This window comes from Neopelma chrysocephalum, unplaced genomic scaffold (genome assembly GCF_003984885.1).
Source record: "Neopelma chrysocephalum unplaced genomic scaffold, ASM398488v2 Primary Assembly neopelma1_189, whole genome shotgun sequence".
NCBI lineage: Eukaryota > Metazoa > Chordata > Aves > Passeriformes > Pipridae > Neopelma > Neopelma chrysocephalum.
Genome location: NW_020897851.1, coordinates 1538947 through 1556031, shown reverse-complemented (window position 1 = coordinate 1556031; position 17085 = coordinate 1538947). Strand labels below are relative to the sequence as shown.

Here is a 17085-nt window from a genome sequence, read left to right as displayed (position 1 = left end):
GCAGTGCCGGCCGGGGGAGCGCTCGGTGCCCGGGCAGTGCCGGCCGGCGGAGCCATGCACGGCGAGCGGGCGCTGCTGCTGCGCCGAGACAAGGTACGGCGGGGCCGGGCTGGGCTGGCGGGGGGCGCCGCGGGCACTTCGGGGCTGCCCGGGCCGTTCGCGGCGGGCACTTGTCGGGTTCGGTTGCGCTGAAACAGCGTTTACCTTGTTTTTTGGCCAAAAGCGGGAGTTCTCCTTTGAAACTCGCTGTTTTTCTCCTGCTCGGGGACACCTGCTCGCAAGGTTTGCCGCGGCGGGCGCGCGTTCAGGTCCCTCGCGGTGTTTCTGTCAGAAGCACTGACCGTAGCAGAGTGGTTGTTTCGGGGTAAGTTTCACGGTTGCTGCTGTACAAACAAGTGAAGCACTGGGAATGACTCGGGTGTGCTGTACACTTGAACCATGTGGCTTCTGCTCTCAGTTACTTTCTCGGTCCCTTCACTCTCCAGCGGGTAGAGCCCCTGCCCTTGTACCAGTACCTCGGAGTGCTCGGCCTGCCAAGCTCGGGTGCCCCCATGAGCATTTATGCTTGAGTTTTGGATTGTCTGAGGCCATTAAGTGGGCTCAAGTATGAGGGGTTTTGCCTATTTCTCAGCTTTTACTAAATGTCCGTAAAACATATAATGCTCACTTGATTGATCCTGTCCCCTGGGCTGCGGAAAAAAGGTGCATTTTTGCAGAATTACTTCCATTTGCCAAGTTGGTTTTGCATAAAGAATGAAAGGTTTTTTGTTGGCGAAGCTGATGATTAACATTCATGTTTCTCTCTCCCCTTGCCTAGATCGAGCGATTGGAAGTCAGCAGCTTGGCGCAGACCTCCAGTGCTGTGGCCTCCAGCACTGATGGCAGCATCAACACAGACTCTGTTGATGGGACCCCAGATCCGCAGAGGACAAAAGTGGCCATCACACACCTGCAGCAGAAGATACTGAAGCTGACTGAACAGATCAAAATTGAGCAAACAGCCCGTGATGATAACGTGGCGGAGTACCTGAAGTTGGCCAACAATGCAGACAAGCAGCAGAGTGCCCGCATTAAGCAAGTGTTTGAGAAGAAAAATCAGAAGTCAGCCCAGACCATCTTGCAGCTGCAGAAGAAACTGGAACATTACCACCGAAAGCTGCGAGAGATTGAACAGAATGGGATCCCTCGGCAGCCAAAGGATGTCTTCAGGGATATGCATCAGGGTTTGAAAGATGTTGGAGCAAAAGTCACTGGCTTCAGTGAAGGAGTGGTAGACAGTGTAAAAGGTGGGCTTTCCAGTTTCTCCCAGGCCACACACTCGGCAGCCGGAGCTGTGGTTTCCAAACCCCGGGAGATTGCCTCCCTCATAAGAAACAAGTTCGGGAGTGCAGACAATATTGCTAATCTGAAAGACTCCTTAGAAGAAGGCCAGGAGGATGGGACAGGAGGCAAGGCTCTAGGCATTATTCAGAACTTTCAGTCAAGCCCAAAATATGGCAGTGAAGAGGATTGCTCCAGTGCCACGTCGGGCTCGGTGGGAGCCAACAGCACAACGGGGGGCCCTGTGGGAGCTTCCAGCTCCAAAACAAACACTCTGGATATGCAGAGCTCAGGGTTTGATGCAATATTGCATGAGATTCAAGAAATTCGAGAGACACAGGCAAGACTGGAGGAGTCATTTGAGGACCTTAAGGTTCGCTACCAGAGGGATTACACGTTGATAATGCAGACCCTGCAGGAGGAGCGGTACAGGTACGTGCTGGGGTACTTTGTTTCACAATTCAGTGCTGTGATCTCAGAGCACCAGGGCTGGGGTGGTACTGCTCAGCAGGCTGTTCTCAACAGCCTGATTCAGGCGAGAAGCTCTGTGGTGGTCTCAGGATTTTTCCCTCCCGGTTTTGTCCTTTGTAGATATTGCTATCTTGCTGCTCATCTCCCTTTCTTTACATGAAAGAAATAGCAAGGAAAAAGGTTATTTCACAGTGTTTTCAAGATAAAAAGTAAAGCCAAAGAGTTTTAATAAGGTGTCCCAAAATCAGGAGTACATTGATGCAGTTACTGTTATCAGACAGTGCTTTGCCCTGCATAAACCCTGCAAAGGTTTGGGAGACAGGGAACTACAGATGGACAGGGACTGACCCTGCCTCCTCCGACACTCAGATCCATGTCTACCAGAGAAAGAAACATTCCAGCTTTCTTAATGTTCTCTGACAATGATCTTGCCTGTGTGCCAGAACTAGGATATCCTTTGTCTTCTCCACTCAGCCCACAGTGGCAGAGTTCAAGGAAATAAGGTTGAATTAAATGTCAGATACTGACAGTGTGCTTGTTGTGGAGGTTATGGGGCTCTGGAAGTGGGTCTCCTGTGCTTCCATTGGCCTTCCCCTCACTGAAAGTGATGGAAAGGTGGGGCAGTTGCTGCACTACTGCTGGTCCCTGATGAAGCCAAAGGGGAGAGGGGACAGTGGCTTTCAGGGAGGCAGCTTGGCAGCGTGGCATGGCAGCCAGTGCCTCCCACCACCCTGAGGCTGCCCCCACCTCCCCACCAAGGAAAGCTGCCCAGGGAGAGGTGCTGAGGGAATGCTTCCCCTCCCTCGCTGGCTGGAAGAGGCTCTTGGCAGGCTGCGTTGTGCTGTCCCGTAGAAATTTGGCGTCCTCCCCTTCATGCACTGGGAGCAAGAGTTTGTCCCCAGGCTCCAAAGAGAAGAGTTACCAGATGCCCTTCTTCAGGCATTCAAGACACTGCAGTCTAAGTCAACAGAATTCTTAAATTTTAAATAAGAAATGCAAGGCCAAAGCCCTCGTTCTGGTGGAGGACAGCAGAGCTGCTGCGGGTGCGTGGGAACAGGCTTGCTGAAGTGCCCCATGCCACTTGCTGAGTTGGTTTGTGCAGTGTAACATGGGATTGCCCTACAGCTCTTTAGACATGCTGGTGCCAAATCATTGGAAAAACATTGGAAAAGGCTTAACCTGCTAGAATCTGGTAGAGACAGCAAGCTTTCTGTGTGCTTTGCAGAGCCTGGGCAAACAAAGCCAGACCAACACCACTTTCTAATCCTGCTTTGCAACAATCAGTGGTTTGACTGAAACCAGCACCCAGCACAGCAACTTTGGTTCCTAGTGACTCATTGTCATCAAGTCACATCCCAAAGTGACGTGGAGCTGGATCTTCTGCTCCCCAGCAGAGAGGTGCTGTTGTCTGTTGCTGTGTAGGTTGTTGTTTCACACATACAGCAGCGGCCATTCATGGTGGAATGTTATATGCAAGCACAGCACAGCTGAAGGAGTGGCCTGAAAGTACAATGGCAGACCTTGGGGACTGATGCCTGTTGTCAGCCAAACTGGCTCACTGCTTGTCCAACACCTCTGAGCAAGGTTCATGTAGGTCCCATACTAGTGACTGTGAAGTCATACCTGTCATGTGCCATTCAGCTTTACAGAGCACTGCCCCGAGGTGAGCCCAGAGCCCAGTCGCTAACCAAGGCAGCCTGGAGTGAAAAGCTTCTGGGAGAATCTGCACTTGGCTTATAAAAGTTTAAAAAGACAGTAATTTAGACCTGCCATTTGGAATGTTGATGCAAATAGATTAAAGGTGTGACCTTTAAGGAGGACCAGTTAAACTGCTGTCAGTGCCTTTGTCTCTGAAGGTAACTGCACGATTAGCGAGCTCTAATGGGCTAATCACAGTGAGATGACTACCTGACTGTACAAATCTACATTCTTGTTTGATAGCTTGTGTATTTTGAACCGTCATGATGATAAAAGCCAACGTTACCCTAGAACTGGAAGGTGATGTGATGTGTCCAAGGGCAGAGGTTGCTGCTGCCTTGGCAGGGAGGTGTGGCGCTTGTTCCTCCAATGGGAACCTCTCTCTTCAGAAAAAAATTAAAAGATGGGAAAGGAGATTGTGGTTTGGTGCTGAGAGGCTGGGGTTTCAAATTAATCATAACTGGTTTTAAAAGCTATAAATACCTCCTAAGTCTGCTCTATTTCTGTGAAGCTTTCAAAAACAAACACAGAGCTAGAGCTTAAAAAAAAAAAGAGGTATTTGGAGAAGCCTTTTGCTTGTTAGGTGACACTGAGTGTTTGCATTGTACCTGGAAGCTGGAACAAAGCATATGCCGTGACATTTTCTCACCTGGTCTTTGTCCATTTCCTCTTTCTTAGATGTTCTACTGTTTTGCAGTAGATCTTTTTTTCCCTGTGTGTTTGTGCAGTTTCTGTTTATCAGTCATGGCTTGCCTCGTGGGTTTTCCATTACCTCCTCCATCTCCTCCCTCCCTTTCCCTGCTCCCAGATCTTGCCTATCACTCCATGTAGCTGCTGGTTTGCTAACTATCTCTGAGGCAGCAACTCACTGGAGCAGTTGCTCCAGTTCTCCTGCCCCGGTGTTGCTGGGTGCCAGGGCTGGCCTGACCCGGCCTGGTGGCATCGAGGTGCCCCGCGTGTGCCAGCCCTGGAGCAGCCCCTGCTCCGCTGGGCTGAGTCACTGAGGAAGGAAGAGTCTGACGGCGCCTCGGCCGACGTGTTCTCCTGCACCAGGAGCAGGCACTGAACTGGCCTGCTGCTTATCTCATTGTTGGAAGGTGGCAGTTGTTTACTGATATGAACAGGGACTTTCTGTGCTATTGAGACTGAAATAAAGTTCCTGCTGAGTATTTTCATCTTGTGTGTCCCTTTAGGAACTTGTTTGTACATGGTGAAATCATGAGCTCACATAATTGGAGTGTGGCCAGTTCGAGGGTTTGGGTTTCTTCCCAAGCTTCACATCCTTGGAAAGGGCATTTAGGTCTCCCACCCTCCTGTCAGGAGAAATCCATCAGCCAAAATGGTAGTTGCTGGTGCTTCCATTAGTCTGGGTTTTGATGTAGTCTAATTGTTGGACTTCAGTCTGTCCTCGCGATGTGTTTGAAAATAGATCAAAGGAGCTAAACCTCAGAGGTCTGGGAGGGTTGACGAGGTTATTCTGGAGTATGGCTGGGCAGTGGAGGCAGCACGTTGGGCCAGGTGGGTCTGTGTGGATCTCTGTGATAATTGTGACAGGTGATATTGGTCTGTTGCACAGAAATATTTCTGTGCTGGTGCTTGTTCATCTAGAGGCTGGTAATTTTCAGGAGAAGTTTCACTCCAAAGAGGAATTTTCCATACCTGAAATAAAGTGGTATATTTACAAACAAGTTTAGTCTGTTCAAAAGACACTGGCACTTGTGTTAGAGGGATGTCTATTGTCTTAAACCCCTTGACTGGTGGCCTATCCCTTTTATTTCTGTAATACTCCCAGTTAAATGTGAACCAGCTTTCAACAGGGAAACCCTGGCCTTGGGCCCTGTAAGCCATATGAACCTCTCCTTGCTTTTCAAATTTGAACACCAATAGAAAGCAGCAGGAAAAAAATTAATTTTCTAAATTGTAGGTAATGGGACAAGGATTGAAAAGCAGCTGAATGGAGGCTGTGTCATTTCAAAAATAAGTCAGGGTAGGTTAGTGGGGGCAGGTGTGTGGGTTTTTTAAATAATTCAGTTCAAGCAGTTGCCTGACACAGTGGGTTCTGGAAGCACAGGTGATTCCTGGCTGCAAATTGCAGCAGTTCTGGGACTGAGCAGGGTGTGGGTCAGGAATGAGCTGGTTGTCCGGCATTCAGGGCAGGAGAATTGGAGCCAACCCTTCTGCTAATCCTGTTCTGTTTAAACTCTTAACTGTACGGATTTGCAGGGTTTCCTTATGTTTCCTGTAGATTGAGGTAGTTTTGAAGTTATTAAAATACAATTGTTTCTTGTTAGAGAACAGGATTTAATCTGCCTGGCAACAGCCACTTTATGAAGGGTGTTTGTGTGAGAGGAGGTTAAAAGACACAATCATGCTATTTTCAGAAATGCTTAAGTCTCTTTTCGTGTAATAAACCCACTGGAGAATTTTGTAATATATTAACAGACTGAATATATTTCAAGTAATTGATGCTTCCTTTGAGACTTAGAGTGGGTTTAGTTATGATTTCTTGGTTGTTGGCAAGTTGTTGTTTTTGTTAAGTTGTGTGGGAACAAATGGCAATATTATTTATCTGGGCTCCTTCTTCATTAATCAGTCTTCACGTGGCCATGCCCTTCTGAGTCTGGGGAAACCAGTTCCTGGTGTGTCTCAGCACGGTTGCACAGTTCTTGTGGCACCTTTCTGGGCTGAGCCATATCAGCTGGCAGTTGTCTTGGCCTCACTACTGGTTGACCACATGTTTTGCTGCTGCAAATTGTCATGCTGTCTGACTCCTCCTTAGTTTAAAGCAATATTGCATTGGGAACAGAAATGAAAATTCTCTTCAGACTTGTCCATTAAAAACAAAACCCCAAGACTGTTTTTAAAGGCTAGCTTTTGACTACAGATTCTGAACAACTACCTTGTGAAGCACCAAAAAAAATCTTGGGGAAAAAAATCCTAAAAAACAGAAGCAGGATTTTTGTCTTTGTTCCAAAACTTGCAATTAAATTCTTCATTCTAGATAAATATTGTTTATTCATCTTATATGTGTGTGTATGAATTAAAATCAGGGAGAGTCAGAAGGAAAAATTTAAACAAGGAATTATCCTTGTGGTTAATTCCTTAGAAGTTTCTTGGTTATTAGAATCGAGGTTCGGATGGTAAGAGCTGTGTGGTAAGCTTTTCCATTCTGTTAGAAAGAGTAGACGCTGTAAATCAGAGTGGAAAAAGCCCAGAGTGGAAAATGACCACCATAGCCGTGCCCACACCTTTGTTACCATCAGAGCTATCACATAAGTTGATATAAAACTCCCTCAATGAGAACCAAAACTGTATCTCAGAGAATTGTTGTAACTCAGGTTTTTTTGGGCAGCCCTCTTCCTCAGGACTGCTCCTGGCCCATTCACCAGGAGCAAACTGAAAAATAAGCCTGCAGGTTAGTGATTCATGTGTCCTTCTTATAAATAATATGATGGTATTTCCTTTTAAGTTGCATCATTCATGGGAGATAAAGAAAAATACAAGTCAAAGATCCACATGACCTCATGCAGAGACTGAGGCATCGGTTACATGTCATTTCTGTGTCATTTTTATGCCCGTTACTATTCTGAGTGTAGATGAAAATACTTAAGAGCTTATGGTATTAGAAGGGAACTGTTTGGTTTACACAAAAGTTTGGGGAATACATTATTTTATTCTAATTCTGTCCTTGATTTCTTGCATCACTTGACAGTTGTCATGTAATTGTGTGTTTTATTCCAGGACAGGAGCAGGATCACAGAGTTTACCTGGTAGAAAGGACTAATTCCCAGCGAAGGGCCATGGTGGAAGTGTGTGCTGGGTGCTGACTGAGGCAGCCCCTCTGGTTTCAGAGCCCAGGCAGTGATGTTTGTTCCTCGGTTGTCACTGGTGTCATTTTGCCCTCCTCTTCTCGCTAAAGCCACTGTACCATGTGTTGTCATTTCTAGATGTGAAAGACTTGAAGAGCAGTTAAATGACCTGACTGAGCTCCACCAGAATGAGATCCTCAATTTGAAACAGGAGCTGGCCAGCATGGAGGAAAAGATTGCCTATCAGTCTTACGAGCGAGCCCGGGACATCCAGGTGGGTGACAGCAGCGAGGATCCAAGTCCTGCCCTCTGCCTGCTCTTTCAGGAACTCGCTTTTGAAATAGTCCTGCACTTCAGTATTTGATTTTAATCCTCGTAGCTTTATTGCCACATTCTGAAAGGACCTTTTTCCATCTGTGACCCTTGGGTATCTGTCCAGGTAACCTCCTCTGTCAAGCAGGGCTGTGCCCCTGCGCAGAGGGAGCCGCTGCTCAGCCAGAGCGGAGTTTGTGAATCAGCTGTAGCAAAGCAGGAGCCAGTGCCCACTCTTTGTGCAGGCCTTTGTAGGGTGTTAGACACTCACGAGCCATGACCTGAACACATTTTTTACAGTAGCATTCCCAGTATATGGGCCCTGGGGTGTGGTTCTGTGTCACTAGTTTTACAGCAATGGTCACGTATGTCTAAGAAAAAATGGCTTTATGTGTGCACTGCATTGAGTCAGGAAACAATTCTTTCTGTTGGCTTTGCCCAAATAAGGAGGTGTTTTTTTAAAGAGAACTTTCAGTATGTAAAAAAAGCTATGAGACAGAGATCATGAAGTTGGAGGCCTTTCTACAAAGCAAAGCTGCTTCTGACCCTTGTGGAGAAAGGCCTGTTCAGGAACAAGTGTCTTGTCCATTTTAAGTAATTGCTTTGCTAGTTTTAGCAGACATCTCAGTTCTGATTGCTGATGCGAGATATTTATAGTGTGAGCAGAGAATTGCAGGTCAAAGTTCTCCCTCTCTTCATCCCTGGAGGTGGTTCAGCTAGGTGATTTCCTCTGGAGACCGAGCAGGCTGTGCTCTTGGCACGCTTGTGGATCCAGCTGCAAGTCCCATTGAGTCAAACATCCTTCCCAGTTGTTGCTGTTCAGGCAGCTGAGCAGTTCTGCCCTGTGCTTTCAGGGGCCATAACCAAAGAAAAGCCCTCATGTTTCATTGACCCCCACAACCGTGATGCAGTGAGAAATGTAGCAGTTGACAGTGACGGTTAAAGTTAAAATGAATCAGTGTTTGTGGACAGTGGTGCCGTGGCCTCCAGCTGTGTAAACAGGAGGCTGTTCCTTGGGGGTGTGTTACAAGGGTCAGGTTTTGTTCTCTTCTCTAAATTCAAACAGCAGAAAGAAGTAAGGGTGAAAACTTAAATTGTTAAGTGGGGATTTCTCAATAGCTTTTTTTAATCTTCATTTTATGATTCAGTGCTTTTAGTGGAAACTTGCAAATTGGGACAGCCTATTCCTCAGCCTTGCTGGGGAAAAGGTAAGTGTTTTGTTGCATGAAAAACTATGTAAGAGCGTGGGCTGATGTTGCAGAGGAACAGTCCTGGTTCCTTTTTCAGTGGTCAGTCTGGGAGAGACTGCTGCTTTGCTGCAGACTTGTAGATGGTACTTGCAAGTCGGCCTGAGAAACCTGACTCTGAGGATTAGTGGAAAAATTGTAACTTTGTATCTTCAAGAGCAGAAGTATCTGGTTATGTCAATTGCCATAAAACCTCTTTCCTTCTCCCTAGCCCCCTGTGTTGCATATCATCAGTGTTTTAGTGCAGGTTGTGTTGGTCCAGTTGAGGTTTCGCCCAGTGAAAAGATCTGACAAAATCCCCCAAGTCAGCAGGGCTTTGGAGAGCTGGTTCTGTGCAGAGTAGTCTTCTCCCTCCACCTCCTTCTGCTTTGCTTCTTCCTGGAGGCAGTTCCATAAATCTCATGCTTCCTACCCTTCTCCTAGACATCTTTCCCCAGCCCTCCCAGTGTCACCTGGAGCTGTGCCAGTGCCACAGCTTGCTGCAGTCTGGAGGAGATCTTCCTCCTGCGATGGCAGCTGTGCAGTCCCAGCCCTGGTGCTCCTCAGACCTTTCCCTGAGCTCACAGCTCACTAACCAAGCAGAACACAGCTGAGCCTTTGGATAATTATTTTTGTTGACTTAGTTTTCTGCCAGGTTGACTAGTTTTCTGCAGAGGGACCAGATAAGCACAAGCCACTGAAGTAGGAGGTTCTGGGAATACACATCCTAGAAGAGGAAGAGGACAAAGATTTCTGGCTAGGTACAGCACCTTTGTCCTCTCAGTGACCTCTTGGAACCGAAGCTGAAGTGACCAGCTGGCAGGGTAGCCCCTCCATTCTGGACAGAGGCTGTGGGATTGCTGAGGGCTGTCACACCCACCTCCCTCTGGTCTGACAGTGAGACAGGAGGGATGGTGGGTCTGGGTGGCCATAGCACCATGTGCGGGGTCTGGCAGCTGACAGTGCCGGGTGGCATTGAAGGGTGTGTTTTAACAAAGCCCAACTTCTGCCCAACCTGGCACCTCCCTGTTGAGCCTCTTGGGTGTGGATGAGGTGCCATGGTGTGTTACAGACTGCAGTGCTCAGTTAGTGAGCGGCTTCTCACCCTTAGGCACGGGAAATGGCACTGCTACCTCTGCTCAGTTCAGGAGTGTGTGTGGGAATGCTGACCCTGGCCTGGCCCAGTCTGTGAGGTGACAGCCGTGGACTGTGTGTGACCCAGTGTGTGCTCTTGCCCACAGGAGGCACTGGAAGCGTGCCAGACACGCATCTCCAAGATGGAGCTGCAGCAGCAGCAGCAGCAAGTGGTGCAGTTGGAGGGGCTGGAGAATGCCACAGCCAGGAACCTGCTGGGGAAGTTCATCAACATCCTGCTGGCTGTCATGGCTGTCCTCCTCGTCTTCGTCTCCACTGTGGCCAACTGCGTTGTGCCCCTCATGAAGACTCGCAATAGGACGTTCAGCACTTTATTTATAGTGGTTTTCATTGCCTTTTTGTGGAAGCACTGGGACGCCATCGCTGGCTACTTGGAACGGTTCTTGTCTCCCCCCAGATGATGGCGGCAGGAACGGGCTGTGTTGCTCCCTCCCGGCACTCTTGGTGAGCAAGTGTGGCAAAGATTAGTCAGCAACTACTCCGCTGAAGTTTTAAAGTGTCCGAGTGAATTTGTTTACATTTAGAATAACATTTTTTCTCTGCGAGATGCATTGCAATAGTATTTTTTAGATTTTATTCAAGAACTCTTTTGGCGAGAATCCTGGATAATTTTTATGTAGCATGGTTCTCTTTGGATGCAAATCTTGAGATTCTTTAAAGCGTACAAAAGAAATTAATAAAATACAGAAATTTGGAGCATACCAACGGGCAGTTTAAATTGTGGCTTGAACTACTGTACTAAACCTGTCAGGAAGAAGAGAACGTGGTTAGCTTAAGATGATCAAAGCTCAATCTAGTGCACAGCCTTGAATGATGGTACCACAGCAAACCTGTAACACTAAACTTTTACTGTGAAGTCTGATCACATTCCATGTCCAAATGTATGCGTTCAGAGTGGTTTCTTTCCTTAACAAGAGAAAAACAACGTGTGGATCTCTCTCTCAGCTCAGCATCTGGGTTCACCGTTTGTGCTAACCTGACTTCAGTAACTTTCTGTAAGGCTGACTAACTTGGCTGAGTGTATGGAGTGGAAGCCTCATGCCATACACAGTAACTGCACAGTCGTGCTACAGTATTTTGAAATAGTCCTTGAAATACTTATCTTTAAGCAGAAGCCCTTGGTCGCACTTTTAAGGTTTTTTTTAATATATGTATATTCACAGATTTAAAAAAAAATCCAAACAGCATACTTGAAGAGTGTAATACTCAAACTCTCAGTGCTTCCTTATTGTTTCTAATAGGATTTTTTATTATTATTATTATTATTATTATAATTATTATTATTGGGGGTTTTTTTGGAAGGGGTTGGGAGGGTCATTACTTTTTTTTCTTTCAAATAAAGAAGTGATGTTTGTAAATGAAGAAATGCGTGAATAATTGTGAGCTGTCTTGTCCTGAAGCAGTTTTGAGGAGGGCGGAGAGTAGTTTCTAGTGCCAGCCTGTCGAACACAGTGCTGTTCACATGCCATTTGTCTGTCCTCCTGAGCATACAGATGCAGCATCATCAAAAACCATCTGTCTTCTCCACACCTTTTTGTCATGCAAGGCTTTTTTTCTTTTTCCAGATTTGAAGGATAGTATGTTTATATTTCTTGTTTGCATGTCATCTCTCATTCCTGCCTCAGGATAAGAAGAAGGAATTTCTGTTCATCCCTTCCTAGGGAAAAGACAGGTTCTTTTAAGGAAAGAAATATTAAATCAACAGTCCACTTAAAAGAATGGTTGTCTCAGAAATAGCTCTAATTTTTAAAGAACCCCCTGAAAAGTGAAACCAAAGTTTTCCTCCTGTCAGGCTCTGGTAAGATCATTTGTGTGTCTGTGTCTGTGGTGTGCCATAGAGAGCATCCTCTTTTTCAGCCACAGGAGCCAGCACTTGGGGCAGACACCTTTGCAAAGCTCTAAAGGAAATGTCAGCTTCAAATGCAACCCCAAGCCTTCGCAGCGTGTCGTTGCTGGTGACCTGTTGGTACAGGCAGGCAGTCAGCCCTCATGTCCAAGGAATCTGTGTTCACTCTGTGCTGGTTTTTAACTGCTGTCCCTTTCACCATAACAATGCCAAGATTCATCTTTTGTCTTCATGAAATCCAAAAAGACTCCAGGATTCTCTTTCAAAACCATTTATGGTGTTTAGTTAGGTCTTACTGTTTTCCTTCCTTGCAGGATCAAATTCCCTCTAGGAACTAGATGTTGCCCACATGACCTAAACCAGTTGAAATCATACATATACATTTATGAGACATGTACATCACATACATACATATACACAGATGTCGTGCTGTGATGCAGATTCTGAGAAATTCCCTCAAACAAGTTTAACAGTCTTGAGGGTTTTCCGATTGCCAGTGGAGGCAAACCCTCCACCGTCCAACCATCTTTCTTCCTCCAAAGGTTCTTTTTTTCCAGTCACAGGAAACTCAGGTGCCCCCTTCCCAGGGATCCCAGCACACCTCTCTGTCACCATGTGCACTAGTCTGCTCCTGTCCTACTTAAAATACAAATTGCCAATTGCAGCTGACTCAGGCCAATGCTGCTTGTGCTTTCTGCAGTGCCACAGCCAGAGCAAAGGTGCGTGGCCATTCCTCCCCTTGGCCCTGCTCCTTGTTCCAGTGAGGCTCTGGTCTGTTGCCACCCTTCTCTGGTGACTCATGTTCCTTGGGTAACTATTAGCTTCCCATTACACAGTTTTGTCAGAAACAAATGTGTGAATAACAATAAGAACGGATTTGGGACATAACTGAAATGCTTTGTTGCCTTTATTTCTGAAACCTGGCCTTTTTACCTCTGTTTTTCTTAGTTTTGATCACACTAGAATTGTGCATGGTAGGTTTTTATGTGGTCAAAGCAGGAAGGAGTTGAAAGCCAATAGATCTGGACACTCAGTGCCACTCATCTGAAGTATTTTAAGGAGGTGTTTGTCCCTCTTCTTTATATCCTAATTTCATTTAGCGTCTGAACTCTGTCACATTCAATAAATACCATTTGCTAATTTGCTAGAAAGGTGCAGGCTTAATAGAAACTTACACCTCAGAACTGTTTGGTGGAGGCCGCGTACATGAGTCTGGACAAAGTGTCTGTCTGTCTCTTTCTCTCTCGACAGTTTCTTCCATTCCAGAAAGTTGTCTGCAGTAATGCCATGTATGATGCTGCATCCACTTTTCATATCTTAACATAACTGCCATGTGTTTTGCCTTTTGCATTAGCAGAACGTTTTGGGGTTTTTCTCCCTCTTCAGTTTGAAGGTCTGTGATGATTTCTGATAGCTTAACAATGATATTGTTGGAAATGTGATTCTAGCTTTAAAGCTCCCTTTCCTTGTCCGTGGTTGTGTTTGCTTTCCCGATGGAGTGGTTCTGGATGGCAGGCAGAGGACGGTTTCTGCCATGGATGTGAGTGCGTGTGTGAGTACCTTTAACAGTCTCCTTTGTAGATACAAACGTTTTAGTGACCATCTCAGAGTTGCAGAATGTTTCCCAAAACATTTCATATTCGGAGTTGAAAACACAGAAATTGCTTAGATGTGTTTGTAGCACATATCACCTTGGCACATAAAAAGGGGAAAAAATATAATGGACTGTGTAAGTTTCAAAAGCAGCAGCTCCTCATTGACATTTGAGAGTTCAAATGAAGTTCATCTGTTTCCCGTGTCCTTCAGTGCAAAGAAAAAAAATCTTGATGCAAAAAAATTTACCATTTAAAATTTCATAAAGTTCTTTTTTTCTCTTATTGGTTTAGTTTAATGACACCCAGCATGCTCCCAGCAGTTACTCCGTTGATTTATTCCAATCCCATATGTGCTTAGGTCTGATCAGATGAACTGTTGACTTGTGTACGTGTTACACTGAGACAGGAAAGCACGGTCTGACAGCTTTGAGAATATGCATTTTTTATTTAAAAAAAAGGCATTATAACAAAAGAAGCCAAGCTACAAAGGGTTCAAGATTGAGTAGTTTTGCCAGTTTTTAAGTGAATTCTGAATGTGGCTAAGGAGTTACAAACCCTGTGTGTCTGTGTTGTGTATGCCAGGTGGTATAGTTATAGGCAATTGACTTAGCTGTAAGTGTGTTTTAAAAGTGTAAAAAAATAAACAGAAAAACTCACTTGCACGGGTTGAAAAGTACAGAAATGACACTTGTGAACGTAACACTGTAGTTTATAGATCTTAAGCTGCTAATTGTTGAGAGAGATTTACATTTGTCTTGTCTGATTGTCACAGATTTATCTGTGACACTTTTACTGTATATAAAAACTTTAAATAAAGACCTCAGCTATTAAAACCAGCCTACTTTGGATGTTTCCAAAGGGACAGGGTGGGGGTTGTTAGGAAAAAAATGAGGGATGTGTTAAAACTGTGCTGAGCCCTAAGAGCTCAAAATGTGAGCAAGTTCTTCATCCTACAGTCAGCCATGCACCACCTGGGCACGGCGAGAACAAAGTGGTAGCAGTGTCTGATCTCTGTGGGTGGAGGAGGAGGAGGAAGAGCAGCAGCACTGCATTCTTTCTTCCTCACCTGATCCCTTCCAGCCTCCCTGGAGCCTGGGACAGCCTCTGGCAGGGTCCCGGCTGGGCCCGTGTGTCTGCCTCCCTCCCTGCCACACTCAGCTTGAGGGGGGTGTAACCAGGTGAGGTGAGTTACCCATGAGTCTGTCTTGGAAGGACCAGCTGTTGGTCCTGCATTTTCCCACGTCTGGTCTGTGACCTGCCCTGCCCCAGACGAGAAGGACCCTTGCTTCTGTGGCCTTTATCCTTAAGGGATTGCAGGGTCAGCTCTGTGTGTGCTGCACATGCAGAGCCATGTGCAATTGTAGCCTCACCCCTGTGTCTTCTGGGGAGCTTGTGATGGAGCAGTTCTGGGCCCTGGCTTGGCTTGGGCAAGGAAGGCTGCAGCTGGCAGGACAGCACTGACCAGCAGAAACCCGGCGCACTCTCCCTGAGGAGGGGCAAGAGAGTGTATGCAGAATGTTGTTGAGCCACTGCTCTAAACAGAGGTATTTTGTCTACCATGTTTCATAGGAGAAATTCTGAATTCTTCAGTATTTGTACAAGCTAGAAGTGAGCAGATTCATCACTGATGTGGAGAAGATACTTGTTCCACTTGTTTTTTGGTCATATGGCCTCAGGAACACAGAACCGAGAAGGGAATGGAAACAACTTTTTAAGGAGAAAGGGACTGAGTCCTGTTTTCACAGAGGTGCAAGCACTCTGTAAAACCAGCAAGGGATCAAAAAGCAAAAGCAGTTGTTTGCAGGGATTTTTTCCCTATAATCTCCCCAGAACCAGAATGCACATTCCAGCAGTTTATGGATGAAGCAAGTGCATGGGGCTGTTTTTGCTAGAGCTGTCTGGCTCAGGGTAGCATGTTGTGCTGGTTGTGAAGGTAAATGGTTCTGGGGTAAATTCTTTTGAGGCAGTCACTTGAGAGGTGCTGGCTATGGTCATGACCAACAAGATGACCAAGGGTGAAAGCAGTGGCCGCCTACTGCCATGTCAACAGATTTAATCCCATAATTTAGAGGATTAGGAGTTGCTATTCAGTTTTTTGGTTAGTCTGTGGGAAGTAGTTTGATCTCTCCACCCAGGTCCTGTGGGACATATAGGGATGTGGCAAGGGTAAGGCTATGCTGGGTTGCAGATGTGGAGGTGAGGAATTGGCTGATGTTTCTCACTGGAGCAGTCATTCTCTCTAGCCAAATCACACCTTGATGTGCTGATAGTAGAAATTTGGGCAAACAGACAGCTCCCTACCACAAAATACCTATCTTCAAGTTGTTCCTTAAACACCAAATCCGCTTTTCTCCTTTAAAAGTGGTGGTTCGTGGCTCATTGGTCTTAGTGGAGCCTCCCTTGCTAACTGGGATTCAGAAGAAATGGGAAGAAGGTTCTCTGCTGCCTGAGTTAGCAGGGAATAGAACATCCCTGGGCTAACCAGCTCTGCTGAGTGACTCATACCCTAGCCAGATCCTGTCTGAATTTAGGAATAAGAGTCACCACATATGTGTGCTCTGTACCAGCTTTGTGTCAACCCTGGCCTAAGGGGGCAAAATAAGGAACAGTGCCTGAGGAGAAAGGCCCGAGCAGGCTGGGAAGCTGCAGCGTGTTTTCAGGCCTCCTCCCCAGTGCAGCTGAGCCTGTAGCCCTCCCTGTTCACAGCTGATACTCGCCTTGCCTTACAATCAAGAGGTCTGAAGGCATTCAAAATTCCACTGCACTCAACAGCACTCTCAGATTGGAGTTACCTATCAGATCTCTGTTGTGACAACTTTGAGGACACCCCTGGCTCCAGTTCATTGTTTGACAACACCTTTATGCCTAATCCTAGCTGTTATCTGTAGGGAGTGGGAGCCCTGAGAGCCTGTCTGGCCAGCAGAGAAGCAGGTAAGTGTGATACCACGTTGATCTTGTCAGTCAGATCCTCGATTCCACCCGGTTTGGGCACTGCTGCCACACCTGCACATCACCCACATGCTTCCTCAGCCCCTGAATGTGAACATGAGCTCTGGGCCGAGCCAACTCCCACTCCTCACTGGAGAGGACGGTGCTGACACAAGAGCGGACTGAGGGGGAGGGAGCTGTGACTGGAAAGCATGGCTCATCCTCCTCTCAGGCACACCCTGACAGCTAAGTGGGATGTTTTACAGATCAACATCCTGCTTACCTGGGCAAGGGATCCTGAGAAGAGGGATCATATGAGGCGCAGGTCACGTTTCACTCCTCAGCAGAAAACATCTTCAAGGAAACAACATCCTCCGGCCCTCCTGATGATTGTCTCACGCATGCTGAGGCAGTTACTGTCCAGTGTCCCACACTGCTCAGGAACTTGGGCTATGTTCCTCCAAAAATGTTTCTTTGAAAGATCTTTTGCTTATTTCAGATCAGCTCTGCTCCTGCAATGGGCACATCGGCATTTCCCTCCCTCTTTGGAAACAGACTGTCAGGCAGGTGACCGGCTGGCGTTCCATCTGTCCCGTCCATTGCTTTCCCGGCTGGCAAAGGCTGGCTGCTGCTGGGAGCGGCCGGGGTGACCCGGGCAACCCGAGCCCACAGAGCGGCCGGGAGGAGCCTGGGCCGGCAGGTCCCGCAGTGCAGGCGGCGGCAGC

At 46.8% G+C, this 17085-nt stretch overlaps 1 protein-coding gene across 9 annotated transcripts in view; it reads left to right on the top strand.

The window, feature by feature from the left end:
* TMCC1 (transmembrane and coiled-coil domain family 1) overlaps positions 1-14265 on the top strand; it is a 111401-nt gene extending 97136 nt beyond the window's left edge. For all 9 annotated transcript variants that reach the window (XM_027702597.1, XM_027702598.1, XM_027702603.1 and 6 more), the window contains 3 exons: positions 818-1752; positions 7437-7572; positions 10078-14265. In XM_027702597.1, the coding sequence (XP_027558398.1) occupies positions 818-1752; positions 7437-7572; positions 10078-10392 (1386 nt within the window). In that variant the 3' untranslated portion in view covers positions 10393-14265. The remainder of the gene's footprint in view (positions 1-817; positions 1753-7436; positions 7573-10077) is intronic.
* Positions 14266-17085: the final 2820 nt, after the last annotated feature.